The 23,288-nt window shown below is 42.6% G+C and overlaps 1 protein-coding gene across 9 annotated transcripts in view; it reads left to right on the top strand.

Annotated features, from left to right (window-relative positions):
• LOC133389305 (glypican-5-like) overlaps window positions 1-23,288 on the top strand; it is a 699,994-nt gene that overhangs the window by 518,234 nt on the left and 158,472 nt on the right. Inside the window, exons 10-11 of one of the 9 annotated variants that reach the window (XM_061636702.1) lie at window positions 15,827-15,869; window positions 17,018-18,795. The exons of 6 other annotated variants lie outside the window; for them this stretch is intronic. In XM_061636702.1, the coding sequence (XP_061492686.1) occupies window positions 15,827-15,869; window positions 17,018-17,111 (137 nt within the window). In that variant the 3' untranslated portion in view covers window positions 17,112-18,795. 2 more of the 9 variants (XM_061636703.1, XM_061636704.1) reach the window with 2 other exon arrangements.

The raw sequence follows: 23,288 nt of genomic DNA, 5'->3' as shown, positions 1-23,288 counted from the left end.
AATGTTAGTCCCTGCGAGTTTATCCCACAAACGGTTCCTGTTGATTGAATCAAAGGCTGAAGAGAAATCAATGAAAGCAGCATATAACCTTCTAGAGGGGCCACAGGTATATTTGTGTATTAAGTGGTGTAGCACAAAGATTTGGTCTGATGTACTGAAACCTTTCCTGAATCCAGCTTGTTCCTAATGTAGGATGTTATTTCCTACCGTGTATTACCTTTAAAGTGCCTTTTTTTTGGCTGCGCAGTTTCTTCGGCATTAGATCCTCCCTTGTCGCCGCCCCTTTAACTGTCCCTGGGCGTCATTTTGTTTCCGGCCCTTGACAAAGCACCTTCCGGTTGCTCTCGCGAAGGCAGGGCTTCCATTAGTGCAGAACAGTCAGATTGGAGACCTCATTACGGGAAGATCAACTTGCGAAGCCCAGGCTCTGAAAACAGGTGCTGGACTTTTGTGAGCCAAGAGGCGCTGCAACACGCACATAGGTGCCTGCATGTCTGCAAGTGCAGGACGCCTCTAGTGATTTCTCTGGATCCTGCCTGCCTGTTGTTCCTCCTCCCCCCGCCCCCGTGATCTGCTCTCTCCTCCTGAGCTCTGAAAACCGAGAGAGAAAAAACTGTGGGCTGCAGGCTTGCTCGGGCTGGTTCCTTTACTGGCCGCCTCCTTTTCCTGGAGTGGGGGCGAGAGCCGGGGTGAAAGTGTGCGCATGTGTCTTTGCTTGCATTTTCGGGGATGCTGGAGCCCCGGGCTGCAGCCTTCCTTTCTCCCTCTTTCTCCCACTTCCCCCCAATACATTTCCTTCCCCATGTGTGTGTGTGGAGGACCTCTTCAGCCTCTTTTGAACAAACTAGCAGAGTCTCTAGCCTCTGCTGCAGAGGATTGCATTCACCATGCACACTTTGGCAAAGAGCCCCATTCAGCATTTCTGAATCAATATGCTTCGTATGCTATCGTTGCTGGACTTTTCCAAGTTCTCACTGCTCACGTAAACTGCTCCTGTCTGAAGTTGTTCGGCAACAAAACAAAACAAGCAACCCGACTGGGGCCAGTGTCTGTGATTTTCTCTTCCCTTTCTTTCAAGTGCCTATTCCTTCGTTAGGGAAACACCGCCCCTTCCCCTCCTCCGCAGTTAACATGCTAATGTGTGGGCGTGACAACAAGGAAACGCTGATAGCAATAAACGCACACGTGTGTGAATGCTACAAAGAATTTATTCGTAGAGAGGGCGGAAGAATGTAAACTGTCAAAATCAATCCCGATGGAAAAAGCAGCATGCTTAAAGTGGATCTGGGGTCCCATGTAAACAAGCCCTCTGTCTGCTATCTGTTGCTTTTACCGGTTGTTTTTCCCTGCCAAAAAATACTGATATTAATATTGATAATTGTAAAGGAAATATTGCTATTTTAAAGGAAATATCAATATTTTGAAAGGAAATATCAATAAATGAAAGGAAATAGCGATAAAATTATTCTTCTTAATATTGATATTTTAGAAGCAGATTGTTTTTTTAAAAAAATTCATAAAAGTCCAATCTGCAACAAAAGAGAATAAGCAAACTAATGGAAAACTTGGTACCAAATCTGAATTGGGCAGAATTCTAGCACATCCCTACTTTTGACACAGTTTTGGCTTAGCAGGGAATGGGGAAGGAGAATGGCACACGAATGCAAGCAGGGGAGGGAGTGCCCAAAACAACATGAAAAAAATGGAGCAGAGCAAATGGAGTAAGAGATTAATTTCCAGACCACAAAGACATTAGCTAAGTGATGGCATCCTAGTGATGAGGAATAAATTCGGCTTGGCTGGCATTTTAAGGTGAAACCACCTAACTTGCCCTTTCTGAAACGATACACAAACCAAAACAATCCTTTGAAATTTGCGCTTGCAAGACAGCAGCACAGTCCTGCTCCCTGCTCTAGATATTACAATGCAAGGGGTGGCAACAACTACTACTACAGCATCTCATGTGATTCAAGTGAGGGGGAGATATATTCACTGCTGGGTGGTGCCCAGACTTTAGAGCAAATGCCTGACAGATCCCATTAGCCACTATGCTGGTGTTCTGAGGAGATGAAGAAATCTACCTCCAGAACTACCTCAGCAGTGGTGATATCTGCCTTGTGCAGAGCTTGGAAAAGTTACTTTTTTGAACTACAACTCCCAGCATGTGCTGGCTGGGGCTGATGGGAGTTGTAGTTCAAAAAAGTAACTTTTCCAAGCTCTGGCCTTGTGGCACAGCATGCACATTCTGCAGAGTTTTTGCATGTTTCCCAAAACCACTATAATTTCAGAACAAGTGCATGTAGCATGTTTACTTTTGAAGCCTTTCCATCTAGCTGCAAGGTGTCCTCACATCACATATGTGAGAAAACACTGAGTTCAGACAGAGTTGTGTAGTCCATTTGTGCCGCAGTAGTAGTGCATTATTATTATTATTATTATTATTATTATTATTATTATTATCTTTATTTATACCCCGCATTTTTTCCAAACTGGAACTCAAGGCAGCTTCCAGATAAAAACAAGTACACATCATTAAGAACCTATAAAAATATAAAACATATAAACATATAAAATCAGCATTAAAACAGGATTAAACTATTAAGATGTTAAAACCAATTACTCTTAAAATACTGCAACCCAGTTTAGGAGCATATAAGTAAAACAATAACATACAGCATCCTCTTCAGTCACTACCCTTAAAGCCTTCAGTTCCAAAGGCCTGCCGGAAGAAAAAAGTCTTTAGCTGTCGGCGGAAGGACTGCACGGAGGAGGCCATTCTTGCCTCCCTAGGGAGGGAGTTCCAGAGCCTAGGGACAGCCACCGAAAAGGCCCTATCTCGTGTCCCCACCAGTCGCACTTGTGAAGGTGTTGGGATCATGAGAAGGGTCTCTCCTGAAGATCTCAGGGCCCCGGCAGGTTCATATAGGGAGATACGGTCTGACAAATAGCCTGGACCTAAGTGCATACCACCGAGCTTTCTTTCTTTCTTTCTTTCTTTCTTTCTTTCTTTCTTTCTTTCTTTCTTTCTTTCTTTCTCTTTATTGATTGATTGATTGATTTAATATCCCGCCTTTCCTCCCAGTAGGAGTTCAGAGCGACAGTACTAGTAGATGACTTCAGATGTCATTGAACTACAACTCCCATCTCCCCTCATCATTGGCATAAAGGCTGGAGCTGACGAGCATTGCAGTCTGATGCTGGTTTGGGAAGAAGGGCAGGATATAAATGCAATCATCATCATCATCATCATCATCATCATCATCATCATCATATCTGGAGGACCACAGGTTCCCCATCTGTGAAGTAGAGCTTCCTGTATGCATGCATGAGCAAATGCACAAGCAATGTGATGGGACATTAGGTAGAGTGAGAGGTCTGTGCAAGCCTCCAGTGTGCACATTAACACACCCCTTTGGTTCAGTGCAATTTACTCATGCTCAGAGCAGATGACAGATCTCCTATTCCCTCATTGCCCATGCAGGTATGTAGACAAGGGAAACTGTGATCCCTTGAGCCCTACTGGATCTGCTGCATGCACCAGTGCTATAAGTGCACCATAACCAATGTGTTCCATGGAAGAGGGCAATCTTTTCTCCCCACTTCTCTGTTTATGGTCTCATGGTAGAGTCTGAAGATGAGTCCACCACCTTGCTGAACCTAAGCAGAACCACCTGAATGGGTGGTCATCTAGTGGTCATCACGTGTATGGTGCCTTGGGTTCCATAATGGAAAAAAGCAGGATATAAATATAGGAAAATAATTTTTAAAATAATCGAAGTATTTTAAAGATATCTTTTCACCACTGCAGCAAATGTTTCTCATATTTTATCCAGTATCAATGACATAACTGTAGTTACAGATGGCTTTAATATTTTTAAGCAGTAGTTTGTAAACTGTGTAAATGGATGCTTGTTCAGTTCTAAGCCATAGATTTTTTTCCCCCAGCCCACATACATTTTCAGAAGAAAAATCATTTTCTCATAGAGCTCTGTCGTGAACAGTGGGGGATATTACCAATGAGGCATAGAAATCTAATAGAAGTCAATAACTAAAAGATGTGAAATTCAAACTGAATATTAAAATAATGTAACAAACCATAAACAGCCAATCTCCCTCTTGGCATTAATGAAATATCTTTGAGTCCACTGAATTATTTTGCAGAAGTTGCAAAATAAGTCGTCTTAAAAAAGGCTTCACTTTGTGTTTGGGAAGATACACCACCAGTGGTTTGTCAAAAGAAGATAAAAACATGATTTTTTTGTAATATATGGGGAACTAGAAACATTTCCATTTGGATCAACATTCCTTCATGGTAATGAAATGAACTGTTCAAAAGAATGCCTCAGTCATACTTTTCTGAGATATTTTTAATTTAGAAATATTTAATTTTGAGTAGGTGGCTGGCAAATACAAAATTCATAGAAGATCATTGCCATGGCAGGTTTATTTATTTATTGCCTCTAAAGTTAAAAGGCAAAATAAATCAATCATTCTCAAATGGTAAATCAGAGCCTTTGGGACACCTTCGTCTCTCCCTTAGCTCCCCAGGATGGAGAACAGAGACATGGAAGGGAGGAAATGCTGAACATCTTCTCCCTGTCCCCCTCCACAACTGCTCTTTTTTCAGCACAGCTATAGGGAAATAAAGGGGGAGAGTGTTTGGTTCAGTGGAGGCTGGTGGCTCTTGGGCCAGTTGGGCAGCAAATCTGCTGCAAGTTTTAATCTGAACTTTCAAGGAGCTATCCAGGGTGCTTTAAGAAGGAGACATTACTTGGATCTGTTCCAACCTGGCCATGGCAATGAAACTGCCTTGTCAGGAGAGAAACAGGAGAATGTGCCCCTGTTCATTCTCCTTGATCTCTCAGCGACTTTTGATACTGTTGACCGCAGTATCCTTCTGGAACGTCTCAAGGAGTTGGGAGTTGGGGGCAGTGTGCTTCAGTGGTTCTGCTCATATGTCCAGAGCTGCTCCCAAAAAATAGTTATGGGAGGCTACTGTTCAGCACCATGAGAATTAACCTGTGGTGTTTCATCTTGACCCCCATGCTGTTTAACATCTGTATGAAGCCACTGGGAGCTGTCATCAGGAGATTTGTAGTGAGGTGCCATCAGTATGCAGATGACACCCAGTGCTACCTCTCTATTCCATCTGAATCAGGAGAAGCAGTTGAGGTGCCGAGTTGGTGCTTGGAGGCAGTGATGGACTGAATTGTGGGCCAATACATTGAAGCTGAATCCTGAAAAGACAGAGGTGTTATGAGTCGTGAGTTCTCATGTCCAGAAGGTGAGAAGATGGCCTGTTCTGGTTGGGGTTGCTCTTTCTGGAGCCTGGGGGAACTCCTTGATCCAACACTGTCACTGGATGTTCAGGTGGTCTCAGTGGCTACGAGTGACTTTTTCCAGCTCCAGCTGGTTCACTAGCTTCAGCCCCTTTGGACAGAGAAGACTTGGCCACAGTGCTCCATGCTCTGGTAACTTCCAGACTGGATTATTGCAATGTGCTGTACGTGGAGCTGCCCTTGAAGATGACTCGGAAAGTTCAACTGGTCCAAAATGCAGCATCTAGATTACTGGCTGGGGTTCCCTTTAGAACTCATATAACCCCTGTTTTAAAACAGCTGCATTGGCTGTCAGTTTGTTTCAGGGTGCTCACTTGATTGATTGATTGATTGATTGCACTTGTATACCGCCCCATAGCCGAAGCTCTCTGGGCGGTTTACAGCAATCAAAAACATTAAAACATATATACAATTTAAAACACATATTTTAAAAACAATTTAAAAGACAATTTTAAAATTTAAAACAATATAAAAACAATTTAAAACACATGCTAAAATGCCTGGGAGTAGAGGAAAGTCTTGACCTGGCGCCGAAAAGATAACAGTGTTGGTGCCAGGCGCACCTTGTCAGGGAGATCATTCCATAATTTAGTGTTTAAACCCTAAACAACTTAGGTCCCAAATATCTGAAAGACCGCCTCCTTCCCTACAGACCCTCTTGGGTGTAGAGATGGGGCCTTTTTAGTAGTTCTGCCACCCTTGGAAGCTCGGGAGTGTTGGCCCAGGAGAGGGCATTCTCTGTGGCAGCACCTAAGCTGTGGAACTCCTTCCCCACCGAGGTGCATCTGGCAACTTCACTGTACAACTTTCACCAAATGCTGAAGCGCAGCTCTTTACCCTGGCCTTTGACATCTGAGATGTATATTTTTAGGACCCTCCCTATTTTCTGTAATGTTCCTTAAGTTGTTTGTAACTGTTTTAATTATGTGTTTTAGAATTGTTGTAACCTGTCGTGAGACCTCTGGGTGAAGGATGGGTAATAATAATAGTAATAGTAATAGTAATAGTAATAGTAATAGTAATAGTAATAGTAATCTAAGGATGGGACTTTCTATAAGACAGTTTGATATGTTCATAGGGTATGTCCACTCCATTGTCCTTCCTCTGCAAGTCTCCTATTGTTCCTTGAATGTTGCAATTCACACTCAGGAATACTGTTAAAAACAGAAGACACAATAAGAGAGGAGTGCCTTTCCCCGACTGCAACTGTGGCCCAGCTCAATTGGACTGCAGCCTGAGAATGAAACTACATGTTGTGGAAAGGGCCATAGTTCAGTGGCCGAGCATCTGTCTTGCATGCAGAAGGTCCCAGGTTCAATCCCCAGCATCTCCAGGCAGGGCTGATAATGACCCCTGCCTGAGACCCTGGATTTCTGTTGCAATACTGAGCTAGATGGACCAATGGTCTGGCTCAGTGTAAGGTAGTTTCCTATGTTCCTGTATTATGAGGCAAATGTAGGGTTCCTATGATTGCTTTGGAATGCTACTACTGGGGCAGAAGGTGAGCAGAAGAGACTTAGAATCATAGAATAGTAGAGTTGGAAGGGGCCTATAAGGCCATCAAGTCCAACCCCCTTAATTGAGAACTGAGGATGCTTAAGAGTTCTGCCACCCACCAATTCTGCAAATGCTCCCTGGGCCCTTTTTAAACCTGATGCTTCCTAGGTAGGCACCAAGACAAGAAACAAACAGGGGGAGTAGCCAGTGGGACATTGGCATGGGGAAACTGGCAGGCATTGGACGGATTAAACACTCTTATGCCTGCTGCCTGCATTTACATTACTAAGGCAAATACACAATTCTTGAAAATATATAATTCTCCCCTGGGGCCACAGTCCTTATTTGGAATGAATCCCTTTGAACAACAGTGTAGTGGAGAGGGGACATGGGGCACAGCACTGAGACTTTTTTTCTAACAGGAGCACTGATATCCTCTGACAGAGCCTGAGGATAATTAATAGACCTTCCTTGCTCCAGCAGGTGAATGTGGTGACAATGAGGCCTTCAAGTTTGTTTGTGACATGTTAGGTTAGAGGAAGTCTATTGCTGTCATCTGATACTAAAAGGTAATATAATAATCGATCAACAAAGCTCCCTGCATTTTTGGATTCTCCTTGGGGGTGGGCTTGGTGGGGCTATCACAATGAGCTCCTGCACTTCAGCATTTACCACTACATGATTGCGTTTGCAGTAAATAAAACTTAGGATTGGTTGTGAGTCTCCAGTCCAGAAAGCTGAAACCACTTTCATCTGATTAGTTGTTCACAATTCAGTACCAAAGTAATTGATCTGAGACCTGTAGCACTGGTGCATCTTCACTGTTCATATGTCCCAGTCCCTTGAACTATTTTGTTGCTGTTTCCTGAGCTTGCTCCTGTTGGCCAATAAAACTGAAATCATGTGGGAATCATGCAAGGACGTAAAAAACCCTGCAAGGAAGACACTTTGATTGAATTACATCTTGAAACTGAAGATAAATCCTTTCTTGCTTATACCCGAGTGCCCAGTGTCAACTCTACAGTTTGTTCATCTTCCAAATAGATATATCCCTGAAGTCTACAATCTGTTTTTCATTTCAGGTAAATAAATTCCCACTTCTTGATGTTGTGCTTCCTGAGAGAGTAACATATTTTTCTTGATCAAGGCAGGGTTTTGTTTTTTGTTTTTTTTTAACAAGCAAATATTACCTGGTTAGCTTTTCTACTCAGAATGAAATGTGTACCTCTAGAGGCTTTATCAAATAGATATAGAATGCTTTCAGTGGTGAAAACTGTGAATGTAATAGAAAAATTCAATCTTTGAACAAGTGTAGGGTACAATTTCTTGCAGCTCTTACATCTTCAGCCTGTATTTGAAGTTATGTCCAGTGATACAATAAGCTTTGCAGCAAAAATGTTAAGCAGTGGTGTTCTGGAAGCATATACAAGTAATAACTGATCCTTCATTTCCTGCATATTAGTTATTTTACAAATCATTAAACACTCTCAAAAGGGAAAATTTAACCCCTTTTTTCACAGAATTGTTGTCCACAATTGACAGATAAGTAAGGTTATATCAGGTATTGAAAAATCCTTTAATCCACAAATTGAAAGCAACTGAATTAAAGTGAATTGCTTTTGCTTTCCATGCTGTGGATCTACTTATATCCAGATTGTCATCTCAACAGTCCCCAAATGGAAAATGAAATGGAAATGGACTGCCTTTGATTTATGGCTTCCCTATGAATAGGGTTTTCATGGTAAGCGATATTCAGAGGGGTTTTACCATTGCCTTCCTCTGAGGCTAGTCCTCCCCAGCTGGCTAGGGCCTGCTCAGCTTGCCACCGCTGCACAAACCAGCCCCTTGTCCACAACTGCCAGCTGGGAGGCAACTGGGCTCCTTGGGACTATGCAGCTTGCCCACGGCTGCACAAGTGGCAGGCACATAACCCCTGAGCCACTCACTGCGGAGGTGATCTTTAGCTGGCCCTTGACACCCAGGAGACACAAGCGGGGATTTGAACTCACAGACTCTGGACTCCCAGCCAGGCTCTCCTCCCCACTGTGCTATTCCAGCCGCAACCCCCCCCCCGGAAAGATCACAAATTTACTTTTGGTAAGTGCCAAGTAATAAATCATCATCTGATATTGTTGGGCCTATAAAATTGCCTTATACTGAGTTAGACAATTACTGTCTTCTCGATTAACAAGAGCTCTCCAAGATATCTGGCACAGGCCTTTCACATACTTGCTGCCTGAGAATCTTTTTTTAATTGGAGATGCCAGGGATTGATCCTGCAGAACCTTCTATGTACAATCATTTTGTAGAAATATGGTAGTAATGGAAAGGAATAAACTTTCTTAAGGGAAGTCAGATATTTAACTTCCAGATCAAATGGGCAGTTTATGTGCAGTAGAGTCCTGATCACATGAAAACCCAGATGAAGTCTGAAGATCTTATGGGCCCTCCTGACTCTTGTGCTACCCCAGAGACACCTGCAGAATCTCCAGAGAAGCAACACCAGGGCCATCTGCAACCAGAGGACCTGGGGGAACCCATATACAAGGTTACTGACTCACCTGCAGTTGCTTCCTTACCTGTGGAATTAAAGGAGGAAATTGGACTATCACTCTGCTCAGAGAATGCCAGCATCAGAAGGTGCACTCACAGACAGCCACCCATCAATGGAGTGTGCACATGGTCCAGAAAAAAGAGGTGCCTTGGGAGTAAGGGGCCTCCTCAGTAGCAAGCAACCTTGAAATGTAGAGTACCAGTTTTGTGACTAGGGTCCATAAGCTCCCAGATGAAGACTAACAGTTGCTGGAACAACTCAGGTCCTTGGCTCTGTGCAGCCCAACTTCTTCATCCTGCTTACCACCATGATTTGAAATCCTGCCTACCTTTGGACTGCTCTCCTGTGTTTGACCTCAGCTTTGCCTGATAGCCCTGCTATTGAGCCACACCCACTTTTGGGCTACTTCACCATGTTCAACCTCAGCTTCTCCTTAAAGTTTGCAGTCCAAGGTTTGCAGACATGGGGGAGGGGGGACTAAGGAAAGACCCACACACACAAAATAAAAGCTCAATGAACACTGAGGTCACATCCATACCATTCATTTAAAGATTATTATACCACTTTAACCATTATGGATAATCATGGAACTGTAGTTATTTTATGTATGCAGGGAATTGTAGCTCTGTGAAGTCAGCAGCCTTAACAAACTACAGTTCCCAATATTATTTGGGGGAAGCCGTGATGATATAATAGTGCTTTAAATGTTTGGTGTGGATGTAAATCTAATAAATAATAATAATAATGTGACATGACTCTTGAGGAGCAAATGGGGGAAGGGTGGAAGGGAGAAAATAAAATGTGGTGTCTGGAATCCTGAACTGAAGAGCTCCACATTGCAACATTTTGTTGCAGGCTTTGTTCTTAAGAAGAAACTGTTGTGTTGCTATGGGTGACCAGGGAAGGTTGTATACAAAGCCAGATTAACCAAGAGGATAGGTATGCTGAAGAACTCAAGAGACGGATTCTGTACTCTGAGGCAGACTCACCTGATTCGCATCTCCTAGTTCCTCCTCAAAAGCTGTACCCCCAAAGATAGTTCCATGCATTGAAGCAGGCTGCCTTTCACATTTCTTTCTGATTTTCAAAATCCAGTAAAAGCCACATGAAGTGACTAGGAAAACAGGGCCACAAATGGCCTTGAGAACAAAGGGACAGGCCATTGCTCCACAGGACACTGTATAGAAACGGCAGCCATATTTTCCCCAGTACATCACTCCCAGGGCCATTTGTGATCCTGTTTTCAACCCATGCAGCAATAGCTGCACTTCGAAGCCACTTCAAAAGGTAATAACCAGGTTTAAAAGAAAACCTGTTCAGACCACATCATAAAACTGGGCGAGAAGTTCAGGTAGAGGTGGGTTTTTTTAAAAAAAGAAATCATTCATTTATACAGAAACAGGATGGAACTGACTGAATGTGAAAAGAAAACAGAATGGACCTAGACTGCTCCATCTATTCCTACTTCAGGAGTCCCCAACCCAACTTACTGTGGTAGTACAGGAGCTAACACCATACCTGAAAAATTGTCTGTCCTTACTGCAGAGTACAATTTCCCTTAGAGTTTCTGTGTATGCAACCAAACGTGTCCCTTCAGAACTCACTTCACTGTTGTTCCCCACCTCTCAAGACAGTTATTCTCTGGTGCTGCAAGTAGGGATGGGGGAGAACCTCAATTCAGTTCACATTAAAATGCAGAATCTGCCAAATTTGCACTTTCTGAAACAACATGAGAACCGAAATACATACATCCTTCAAAATTCGCACTTATCCAAATTTTGTGATGCAGTCCTCTAACTAAACAATGTTTAAAAACTGCATATAGTGAGGCACAGTGTGCATAAAAATGAATATATTTGTGAACATAACATGTGAAAACGCATTATATTAGGAGAAATTGCTTGCAGAAACACGTCCATCAAAATGGCATACAAAGATGTGTTTATTAGGAAAAATTCTCATTAAAATGCTGAAGAATTTTCATGAGCATAAAAAAAATAGAAATCCCAAATAGCTGCAGAAATGTGGAGAACTCAGTTTGGAAAAATGAGAAATTGAGAGAACCAAAAACCATCAGATCCTTCCTTTGCTTTGCAGTACTGCAGCACAGCACCAACGCTTGCTGCTCCTAGTGGCTGCTCAAAGCTACCAGTCTTTGCCTAGTAAATGCCTCTCCTAAGAAGCGGTATGTGCATCAACGTAGTCCAGCAGAACAGAAGGCCCCAGTGCAAAAACAGCCAACTGAAGAGAAGAGGACGTGGCTTAGTGGCAGAGTACAGGCTTTGCATGCAGTCGGTCTCTGGTTCAATCCCCAGCATCTCTAGGTAGGGCTGGAATAGACTTCCTGTCTGAAACCCTCGAAAATCACTACCAGTGTAAATAATACTGAGCTAGATGAACCAATGGTCCTAACAGTGCAAGGGCCATCCACAGAAGGGAACATGTTCATAAATAAACTGAAACTCTATGCATGCCAAGTCAAAAATGTATATCCAGAATGTTCCATTGAAAAGGCTCTGCACTCAGTGTTTGATGGGGGGAAGCACTCTTTGATGCAACAGGAGTTCCAGGACTTTGCAAAAAATTCACAAACTTGGACAGAGAACTTTTATGGTTAAAGTAAAATGCTAAATCACTAGTTTTCAGTATTACCTAGAATACTAATCAAAAACCTAAGCTTCTCTGTGGCAAATGACTGCTGCATGGGTCCAGAAGAGCCCACCTGATGTGCATGGAGGGAATGTTGGAAAGTCTGCGGCTGCCCAATAACAAATCCTTACACACTTTGGTTTTAAAGAGTTACTCATGGGCCTTAAAATTCTATGATTTGCACACACACACATCTCCCTGACCTTCCCAGGTATTCTGTGAGTTCAGAACTGCTAAGCAAATTGCAGACAGAGAGTAAAACTCTGCCCAACCCCCTATGAGAACACAGCAGATCAGCGATTGGCCTATATGTATAGCTCATGAGTTGTGAAATGCCAGTTTTGTATAAAGCTGTATATATCATTTTTCAGAAGGCTTTTTACAGATTCATGAAAACACAAGGCCAACAACTGCTATTATTGTAAGGATTTTTTCACGAGCTTAGTAAGATTTTGTTTTCGCAGTATTTTTCCCTACATGAATATTTAAGTCTGCTTTGCAGAGTATGTTGTGGGAAAGCTGACTGTGATGAGGTCAATGAGGATTTAGTTTTTAATTTTAACAAGAAGATGTTTTATTATCCCAATAATTTCAGTAACTCCACACTTCTGTGGTGTTCAGCTTTTCATTGTGATTAGCTGGTATCACAACTGCCATTAGTACAAATTGTGATTTTAAGCCACTACTCTGTGTAAACAAGAGAAAAGAACCTAGCACCATAATAGTCCCAATCCATTGTTTTATGGATATGATATGCTGCTTAAGTCTGTAGGGCCAGCCTTACCATTTCGCAAAATGAGGCAGGCACCTCAGGGACAAGGAATGGCAGGCAGCAAAGTGATGGAGGACAGAGCTGAAGGTGCCAGGCAGCCTGCCCTACATTCTGTAAGATAGCCTGCTGCCCCTCAGGGGAAGTGGAGGAGGATGCTGACCATCCCCAGTGGTGAAGTAAGATTTGACTGCTAGTCCAGTTGCTTCTATACATAGAATGGGATGGGCACCATCTTGTCCTTTGCCTCAGACAGCAAAATGTGTTGGGCTGGCCCTGAGGTCCTATACTGAGATTACACCGGTGGAAATAATCTTAATGACATGGTTTCAGACTAGGGTTGCCAGGTTCAGGGTCTGATCCTGATCCTGTATCTTTAGGAAAAGAGAAAGTCAGCCAAGTGCAGGTGTTCTTGCAACACTGTAATGGGAAAAACCACAAGGTGGAATTCTCCCTTCCCCCTGCACAACTTTTAAAGATACAGAAGACCTCTTGGAGGCTGGGCCTGGCAACCAAGAGGTCTTCTGTATCTTTAAAAGTTGTGCAGGGGGAAGGGAGAATTCCACCTTGTGGTTTTTCTTATTACAGTGTTGTAAGAACACCTGCACTTGGCTGACTTTCTCTTTTCCTAAAGATACAGGACCAGAATCAGGCCCTGAACCTGGCAACCCTATTTCAGACCATACCCTTTTGTGGGGTGGACTGAATGAACAGCATACGTTGGCAAACCACGCTGCTGTTCTCAGTACACTATCTCTCAAGACATTGCGATCTGACCAGTGGAAAAACAGGATGTGGTTAACTTTATGGCTGTAAACGATACTGACATCTGTAGTGGTTAAATAACTGCCTGCATATTGCCACGAAGATAATGCTGTTGTACTATGTATGTACGTGATGTTATACAATAGTTAAAGGTCATAGGCTGTTTATGGAGAGAAAATAATCCACGCCTCCAGGCGGAGGTAAAATAAAAGCGGAGACCAGAATTACGAGGGGGGCTCCGAAATTGAACTCTGGTCTCACCGTGTCTCACTGTGTCGTGATATCTACATCTGGTGACCCCGACGTGATTCAGAACAAACACCCTCGTACCCACTGGCAGGATCAGCCAACGGTGCACCTCAGCGTACAGCTCCCATTCGTGAGTATGGGGGGGGAATTGTCAGCTCAGCAGAAGGTTCATGCACAAGAGCTACAAAAAATTTTAAAACAGGATACCTCAGCTTTTGTAAGTCGTTCTCACATTGAATCATTGTTAAAAACAATTCAATGTCAATGTCCATGGTATCCAGAGCAAGGATCACTACGTCAGTCAGATTGGATAAAGATAGGGAGAAAATTACATGAAGAACCAAGAGCACCTATTCACCATCTCTTATTATGGCAAAAGTGTGCTGAGGCCATTAGTCATTTAGGGATAAAAGAGACATCGCTGTTTGCCAATTCTGACCAGAAAACTCCTCTTTATCCCCAACTTTCTTTACCTACACCTGAAAAGGATATTGAGAAATTTGTAAATGCTCCTCCATATAGCCCTCCAGTCCAACAAGAACAGGTTACTGGGAAGGTTAAAGCAGCCATAGCTCAGGCTGCAGCCTCAGGATTATTATCTATGGAAGAAATGGGAGACTGGGAGGGTACAATTTCAGCTTTTCCCGTTACATATCAGCCAGATCCTAATAATGCTAATAATCGCATAGCAACTTGGACAGCTCTTCCGTTTTCTGTTATTAGAGAAATAAATAAGGCAGTAAGAGAATATGGGATTACGGCTAATTATGTACAAGGGATGTTGGAAGGAGTAGCTACTGGATATAACATGATCCCTCAAGATTGGAAGGATCTCTTTAGGATGATTTTGACTCCTTCGCAATATGTAGTTTGGGACCAAGAATTTAGACATGCTGCTATAGCAGCTGGGGATGCTAATATCATTCCCGAGCAAATTTATGGGTCAGGTAATTTTGCTACCATAGCACAACAAGGGGTATTGCCTGAAGCCGCATTTCATCGAACTGCTGAGTGTATACAGAAAGCATTTAAAAAGGTGCCTGCTGGGAAAGAACCCTTACGTTCTTTTACGAATGTACGGCAGCAAGCAACAGAGCCCTATTTTCAGTTTGTTGACCGTTTGAAAGAGGCTCTGACACGGCAGGTTGATAACCCTCAGGCACAAGGGGAATTATTGTTAAAATTAGCTTACGAGAATTCTAACACAGACTGTAAAAAGATTTTGAAAAACATTATTCATAGACCGCAATATGAATTGGGAGACATGATTCAAGCTTGTGCAGAGGTAGGTACACATGTTCATGCCATGACATTGTTAGCTGGGGCATTAAGACAGGGTAACAAACCTACAGGCAATTGTTTTAATTGTCAAAAGCCTGGTCATTTCAGAAGGGAATGTCGGGCTCCTGGCGGAGGAGCATTTAAAGGTGGGGGCACTGTTACAAACCGGCCAAAGAAAATCTGTCCGAAATGTAAAAAGGGTTATCATTGGGCTAATCAGTGTCGTTCAGCTCCCACTACCAATACCAATGTGTCTTCCCGTCCTATTGAGGGAAACTGAACTTGGGGCAGGCTTCCAGCCCCGAATCTCAAGGAAGTGTACCCACCCCTGCTACTCAAGGAAGCGCTGGAATTGATTTAATACATGCAGAGTCAAAAGATGTTCCTTTGCCTGGAGCAGTTCTTTTAATGCCTACCACACTCACTGGCCCTTTACCAGAAGGCACCGTAGGCCTTGTACTACCGCGATCCTCTGCTTCCAAGAATAATATAATGGTGGTACCTGGTGTTATTGATTCTGATTATCAGGGAATTATTTATATTCAGTATTGGAGTCACCTTCCCCTTCAGTTGAAGAAGGGAGATTCTTTTGCGCAACTATTGTTATTGCCATATCGTCTTTTCACATCGAACACTTCCTCCCAAAAACGTACTGGTGGATTCGGATCTACAAGGACGAAATCGCCGAGTGTGAGTATTTCAGGTAATCCTTTCCATCCACAGGTAGCTGCAGTACTGGCAGAAGTGACCAGGGAGAAACCGGTTCGTAAGTATTGTTTAAACAATGTTCTTTTTGAAGGTATTATAGATTCTGGGGCAGATGTCACAGTAATTGCTGAACATAACTGGCCATCCTCTTGGCCAGTAGAAGTGGCCCCTTCTGTGTGGGGAGTGGGCGGAGCTCAGGATTCAAAACGGAGTAAGGATTGGATACAAGTTGTTGCTCTTGATGGTGATCGTATAGCCCACATTCGCCCTTGTATTTTGGACATTTCAGTAAATCTGTGGGGAAGGGATTTACTGGAGCAATTCCAGACCACCATTGTTATTAATGATTAGCCAACAAAAGGCAGCTCTTCCTTTACAATGGAAGACAGACATACCCATTTGGGTAGAACAATGGCCCTTACCCAAAGAAAAATTAGAAGCTCTGCACCAACTGGTAAAGGAGCAACTGGAAGCTGATCATATAGCAGAAAGTAATAGCCCTTATAACACCCCAGTGTTTGTGATTAAAAAGAAATCTGGAAAGTGGAGGCTCTTCGTGCCCTCCTTTGCACACCCATAGAAAGTCATGCCCTTCATCATCAAAATGCTAAAGCACTCCAGAAGCAATTCCATCTTACTGCCCAGGAAGCCTCTGCCATTATTCAACAATGTCCCCAATGCACACAGTTAACTCTATCCCCAGAACCAGGAGTGAACCCACGAGGTCTCATAGTTAACCAGTTGTGGCAAATGGATGTTACACATTTTCCTACTTTCTCCCCATGGAAGTATTTGCATGTTACAGTAGATACATATTCCGGATACATATGGGTAACTCCTCAGAAAGGGGAAAAAACTAAGAATGTTATTAATCATGTCATTCGTTCTATTGCCATCATGGGCCAACCTCAGACGATAAAAACTGATAATGGTCCTGCATATGTTTCACAGCAATTTGCACAGTTTTGCACTAAGTGGTCCATTACACATTTGTTTGGTATTCCTTATAATTCTACAGGTCAAGCTGTCGTCGAACGTACCAATCGTACCCTTAAAGAGCATTTGCTTAAACAAAAACAAAAAGGAGGAGTACCACTGGGATTGGCCACCAAAGAGGAGTGGCTGGCACAAGTGTTGTTTACCATTAATCATTTAAATTTGTCTCAATCTCCCAATACTCATTTTTCCTTTTCTACTCGAGCGCAGCGGCATTTTCAGCAGTCGGAGTCTCTACCTGCCCCGCGGGTGCAGTTTCGGCAACTACCAAATCCAGAGTGGAAAGGCCCAGTTCCGCTTATAACGTGGGGTCGAGGTTACGCGGCTGTGTCTACGCCTGACGGTCCTGTGTGGGTACCTGCTAGGTGTATCCGGCCCTGGAAAGACGATGTCCTGGCACGATAATCTTAAGAATCCCATCCCTAATTTTTCTCTGCAACTTCAGGATACTGGGATGTCTTCCAGGAAGCGTGGTCGGAATGTTCCGCAACCTCCCGTGACTTGGGGCCAAATAAAGAACTTAGCAACACAAGCAGAAAAAGCAATGGAACAAGCCGGGGTGGACAAGACAACTGAGAATACCATTCTTGCTTTAATTGCGTCTTTAAATACAAATTCTATTTTTGTACTTTGCATTTGTTGGATTTTAGGAAGCGCCGGGGCTGACAGGTTGGGGCAGGAGTTGGGGATGCGGTTTCAACACAATATCTGGGTTCAGTTAGCAAGAATGACAAATGTGAGTGACTTTTGCATGACTGAACATGTACAGGAAATGGGTATGTTGGGAACATGTTTAATACCCGTATGCAAAGCACCTGGGGATATTGGGAACATTACAGGACTTGGGCGGTTCATGAATACTTCAGAGATTAAATATCATACTGTTTCGAATTGGGGAACTCCAACCTTCCAGCTGCCTGTTAATGCTTTTCAATTATTTACATCACATGTTGCAAATTCCATTAATAATACGTGTGCTCGGATGGTTAATTGTAGTCGACATAAGGTGCAGAAGGGATATTTCTGATACCATCTGTTGCCTGAGTCGACTGGTTCCCATTTTCCTTCATAAAAGGGAGTTGCTAGCCCAACGTAGGAATTGCTTAATAAAGCAGAAAGTGTATCACTAGCCATCTCCCTTGTTGGACTTCCTGCATTGGCAGTAAGTAACAGCAATCAATTACATAAATTAGCCTGTAATTATGTTAAGATGATAAATGCCACCTCTCGAGCCATTGCTTTGTTAAATGAAGAGCAGGGTATATTAAGACAAGCTATCTTGGATAATCGTGCAGCTATAGATTACCTGCTATTACAACATCAGTTGGGGTGCGAAACTATAAAGAATATGTGCTGTTTTAATTTAACTGACAACAGTTTTGAAATCAGAACACAGGTAAAAAACTTGAAGGATCTAGCTAATAACATTTTGCAGGACGCCCCTACAACTTGGTGGCAGTGGCTTTGGAGTTGGCTGCCCACTGGATGGCTAAGTCAGATTCTTAGATATGCTATTCTTTTACTCATTTTAAGTATAGGCTTATGCTGTTTTTTACAATACCTTTTCCAGACGTGTACACCTGTTGCTCCGCGACCATTACGTAGTAATTACTTTTTGCTAAAAAATAAAAAAGGGGGAGATGTGGGGTGGACTGAATGAACAGCATACGTTGGCAAACCACGCTGCTGTTCTCAGTACACTATCTCTCAAGACATTGCGATCTGACCAGTGGAAAAACAGGATGTGGTTAACTTTATGGCTGTAAACGATACTGACATCTGTAGTGGTTAAATAACTGCCTGCATATTGCCACGAAGATAATGCTGTTGTACTATGTATGTACGTGATGTTATACAATAGTTAAAGGTCATAGGCTGTTTATGGAGAGAAAATAATCCACGCCTCCAGGCGGAGGTAAAATAAAAGCGGAGACCAGAATTACGAGGGGGGCTCCGAAATTGAACTCTGGTCTCACCGTGTCTCACTGTGTCGTGATATCTACACCCTTTCATGCTTTGAACATTAGGGCACTGGCCACAAACTGTTGCCCTGTGTGATCCCCTCCTCCCTGGTACCAACACAGGGAGCCAAAGCCTGACAAAACCCAGTCTTACCCCTGAGTTCCTTGTAACATCTAATGCTGCCATTTTAGTTGATCTGAGTCCTAATGATGAGCAGATTTTCCCCATCCCATTCCTTTATTGTTAACATGCGTTTGCTTTGCCCTGCATCCCATTCTTCACGATTAGGAAAATTTCAGAAACATCCCTACTTAGCACATACAAGCAACCATTTCCAGCTGTGGGCTTCAAGGCAATGGCTCCCACAACAGACACCTGGCTGCAGCTGCTCTGCCCAGCCACAGTAGCAGCAGTAGGCATTGCGCAAAAGCTCGGGGTGCCTGGATCTTGCAGAGGTTTAGCCACTTGCCTGCACAACTATTGATGGCATTTGTGGACCCCATCCTTGGTCTCTTTAAAAAACCTTTAGTGCATTTTACGCTGTATCTATAAACAAATCAAGTTTATGGCCTGTTTCAAAATGAGCTGTTAGCTACAGAAAAAGCACACAATCAGGAAACAATATTGTTACAAAGAGTTGGTACTATGCCAGAAACAGCTAGAATATTTTTATTGCTCATCATTAAAAAAAAATGAATGTGAGAATAGGAAAGTCATGTAATCTACCCCAAAGCCTGTGGCTTTTTAAAACAGCTTTGCAGATAAGAGGAAAAACAATCAAGTAGCCCACACCTCTCAAATAAAATGCCATTAATCTATTAATCCCTTCCTGCTAAATAAAGCATTTTACTCTTGGCCTTGACACTGCTACTTCCATTGGAGAACCTATACATTTTCCATAACTAGAGCCCTACAAATGGTTCCCCTTCTGCCAGTTTTCTGCTCTGGGTCCAGTTGGTGGATTTCAGGAAAGTAGTAGATCCCACAAGCCTGAAATTTGCTTTCCCAGCTGTGGAGAGTTTTGTTTTTTGTTTTTTGCTTCTTCTTCTTCTTCTTCTTGTCATTTATCAAGGTTGGCAAACTTTTTTGTAATTTTGCTGTAAAATATCAGGACAGATATGGTTATGGTGTTTGAATTATTTATAACTGTTGTAAAATGCCTTGCGAGGGCAGTATCTCTGAAAGGCAGGTGAAAAATCTGTTAAATAAATACTTCTTAACTGTGGATGCAATATAACTAACCATATTGGTAGTATATGTCATAAGCAGCAGTTCTCACCAATGAATTGCTGGGCAGTGAAATGTGGTGTTGGTAGGGATACAGGGGCCCAATCCACAGGCAGTATACTTGGCCCAGGAAATCTTGTTGGCGCTCCTGTACATTTGTATGCCACTTTTCCACAAATTGTGACCAAAGTAGCTCACAACTTATCAAATGAACAATATATATAACAATTACAAAATAATAATATCAATAAGTGAATACATAGAAAAATCCATACAACATTGTATAAAACAATACAAATAAACTAATATAATTTAATAGCTTAAACTAAACTGAAGAAACAAGTGTCTGCCATCTGAGGCTACAGCTGCCTCACTCCGTCTAAATGTCAGGGCAGCCCTACATTCTCATTTGCCTCTTCTTAGCCCCTTCATTGACATCCTGTACTCTCCTCATTATCTTGGCAGATTAATCCCACATATAGACTCTAATTCATGATGGTAAATTTAAAAGAATGAATGAGATACTGCATTTGGGAGAAATGTTGGGATGCAAGAAAGGCATAACACTTTCTCCTAGTGTCCACACCTGAGGATCTGCCACCCCATGCCTCATCATTAGTCCATCCATTGCCTTGATCAAAACCTAGGAAGGATTTTGGAAGATGGTGAACTCTGTTAGAAGTTTGAAGGTGAGACTGGATGGCCTGTAGCAGCCGAGGATTGGACTATATAACCTATGATGTCTCTTCCAACTCTCTGGTTCTTTGATTACTTTATACTGATGTACAGGGATATAGTCATCTAGGGACACAAGGGGGTTGTAGACTTGTTACTTTTTTGGGAGCAGGGTCCCAGCCAGGTCCCTAGGTATGAGCCAAAACCAGTCAGTATGAAAAGGGAGCATGTTAGCCACTGAGAAGAGTCCTTGTCCTTTCATGCTGATTGGAGCCAATAAGAGTGAAAGGAGATGAGCTAGCCACTCAGAAGACTCTTCCCAGTAGCTAACACACAGCTTCTTCTTTCATGCAGATTGGCTCCTAGGACATCTGTTGTAGTGGAGTGTGGACTCCTGAGACAACAGGGAGAGCAAGGGAGACGAGGAAAAGGGGGAAAGGGGGCGTGGCTGTGAACTGTGTGTGACATGGATAACATGAAGGGACCCTGCACTTCTGAATTTGCGACTACACTACTATTGATGTAAGCTCTGAAAGTTAATGTCTCTCTGTCGCTCCCTGCCTTCCAGGTTCTGCTGACTGAGGTGGCTATTGTACCCTGCCTAACAGAGCCAGCCTTGGTCAATGCCTGAAGGGGGCTTCTTTATCTCTCTCCCAAAGGCCCCTTTATTTATTTATTTTATTTATTTTATTACATTTTTAGACCGCCCTATAGCAACAAGCTCTCAGGGCGGTGTACAACAGGGTAAAAACAGATTAAAATACATGTGGGTATGAGTACAATACAATAGAAAACATTTTTAAAAACAAAATTAAGACAAAAGATTAAAATTAAAACAAATGAAAATTAAATTTAAAATTTAAAACGCCTGGGCAAAGAGGTAGGTCTTTACCTGGCGCCGAAAAGATAACAAAGAAGGCGCCAGGCGTATCTCATCAGGGAGGGCGTTCCATAATTCGGGGGCCACCACTGAGAAGGCCCTAGCTCTAGTTATTGCTCTCCGGGCCTCCCTATGCATTGGAACCCGGAGAAGGGCTTTAATAGAGGGTCAGTACTGCATAATGAAGATAGGTCTAGTAGAAGACCCTACGTTGGGCTGTAAAGCTGTGTCATCTCAACTCATGTTGGAGTAAAAGATTTAGTGCACAGAGCTTCAGTATAGTCATCAAAACTTCACACAGACCATTCCTTTAAAATCAGTTAGCAAAGTCATTGTCATGCCATTTTCTTTTTAATAAAACTTGTGTAGGACTTTGTACTGATGATGACTGGCTTTCATAAACTGTAGCTTAGTACCAAACCTATTTTGCAAAATGTGTAAAAAAAAATTGCAAATGAGAAAAAGAGCTTACTGGCAAAGATAAACATTAAAATGTGTGAAAATAAATACATATACATATGAGGGGGGAGAGATCAATGCACAGATTATATCAAATGAAGGTTTGTAACAAATATGCAAATAACAACTTGGTGGAATTAGTTTCTCCAAGGGATTATGCAAACACTGAATATGCTTATAGTGCAACCTCACTTTCTTTAAAATGTAACTTGTGATAAATGGACGCATATAATATTTGAATAGTAATTTGGAATTACAAAGCCATTTTTGGGGGAGAGAATGAATTGAACTAGTGCAAATGTATTCAGTATGCATGAAATTTCTACTTAGTCTGGAAAATTTTGAAGAGACAGATAATAACCATTTGCTGGAACTGTAATAACTGTCGCCATTTGTAAAGCATTTATATAAAGTACTAAACTATTGACTAATCATGTGCAAACTCTCTGCATCTTGTTAAATATCAAATCATCAATTAAAAATTCCCTACACAGGTCTGGTGAAAGAAGCTAACATAACACACTACTGTAATTCCTCCTGTATGGCTCTGATCTATATATATAGGGTGTGGTCTAGTGATGCAGCCATTTCTCTTCACAACAACTTATGAGGTTTCTGGGCCCAGTTCAAGGTGCTCATATTAGCGTTTAAAGCTCTAAATGACTTAAGTCCTAAATAACTGAAAGGCCACCTCCTCCCATACAGACCCTCGAGTCTATGGTGTTAAGATTGGCGGAGGGAGCCCTCTTGATACTTTCACTGCCTTCAGAAATTCAGGCAGTGGTGGCCCAGGAGATGGCATTCTTTATGGCAGCCCCTAAGCTGTTGAATTCCTTCCCCACAGAAGTGTATCTGGCACCTTCATTATGTAGTTTTTGTCAGATGCTAAAGATGCCCCTCTATACCCTGGTCTTTGACACATGAGATATATATTTCAGGACCCATCTGATTCTCTTGATTGTAATCTGTTTTAACTTTTTTTAATATTGCATTTTGAATTGTTGAACCCACCCTGGGCCCCATGGTGAAAGGCAGGTAAGAAACAACAACAACAACAACATGCCAAGAGTTGCTCTCTCTGTTCTGCTTACACCAGGAGCGCACTCATTGCAGTCACCTCTTGAGCGAAGCTGAAGAAGTCGCATAGGTCCAGGGCACGTGCAGAGTGCCAGCTGGTCCAAGCAATTCAGTAACAGAGGGGGTACCAGTTCCATGGAAAGACTCGGGCAATTGGTCACAGCCCATGTGGTTGGGTAATTTAAACAATATCCCAGCGCT

This window comes from Rhineura floridana, chromosome 7 (assembly GCF_030035675.1).
Source record: "Rhineura floridana isolate rRhiFlo1 chromosome 7, rRhiFlo1.hap2, whole genome shotgun sequence".
NCBI classification, from domain to species: Eukaryota; Metazoa; Chordata; class Lepidosauria; order Squamata; family Rhineuridae; genus Rhineura; species Rhineura floridana.
The sequence above is the reverse complement of the archived record's forward strand: the minus strand, read 5'-3'. Positions and strand labels throughout refer to the sequence as shown.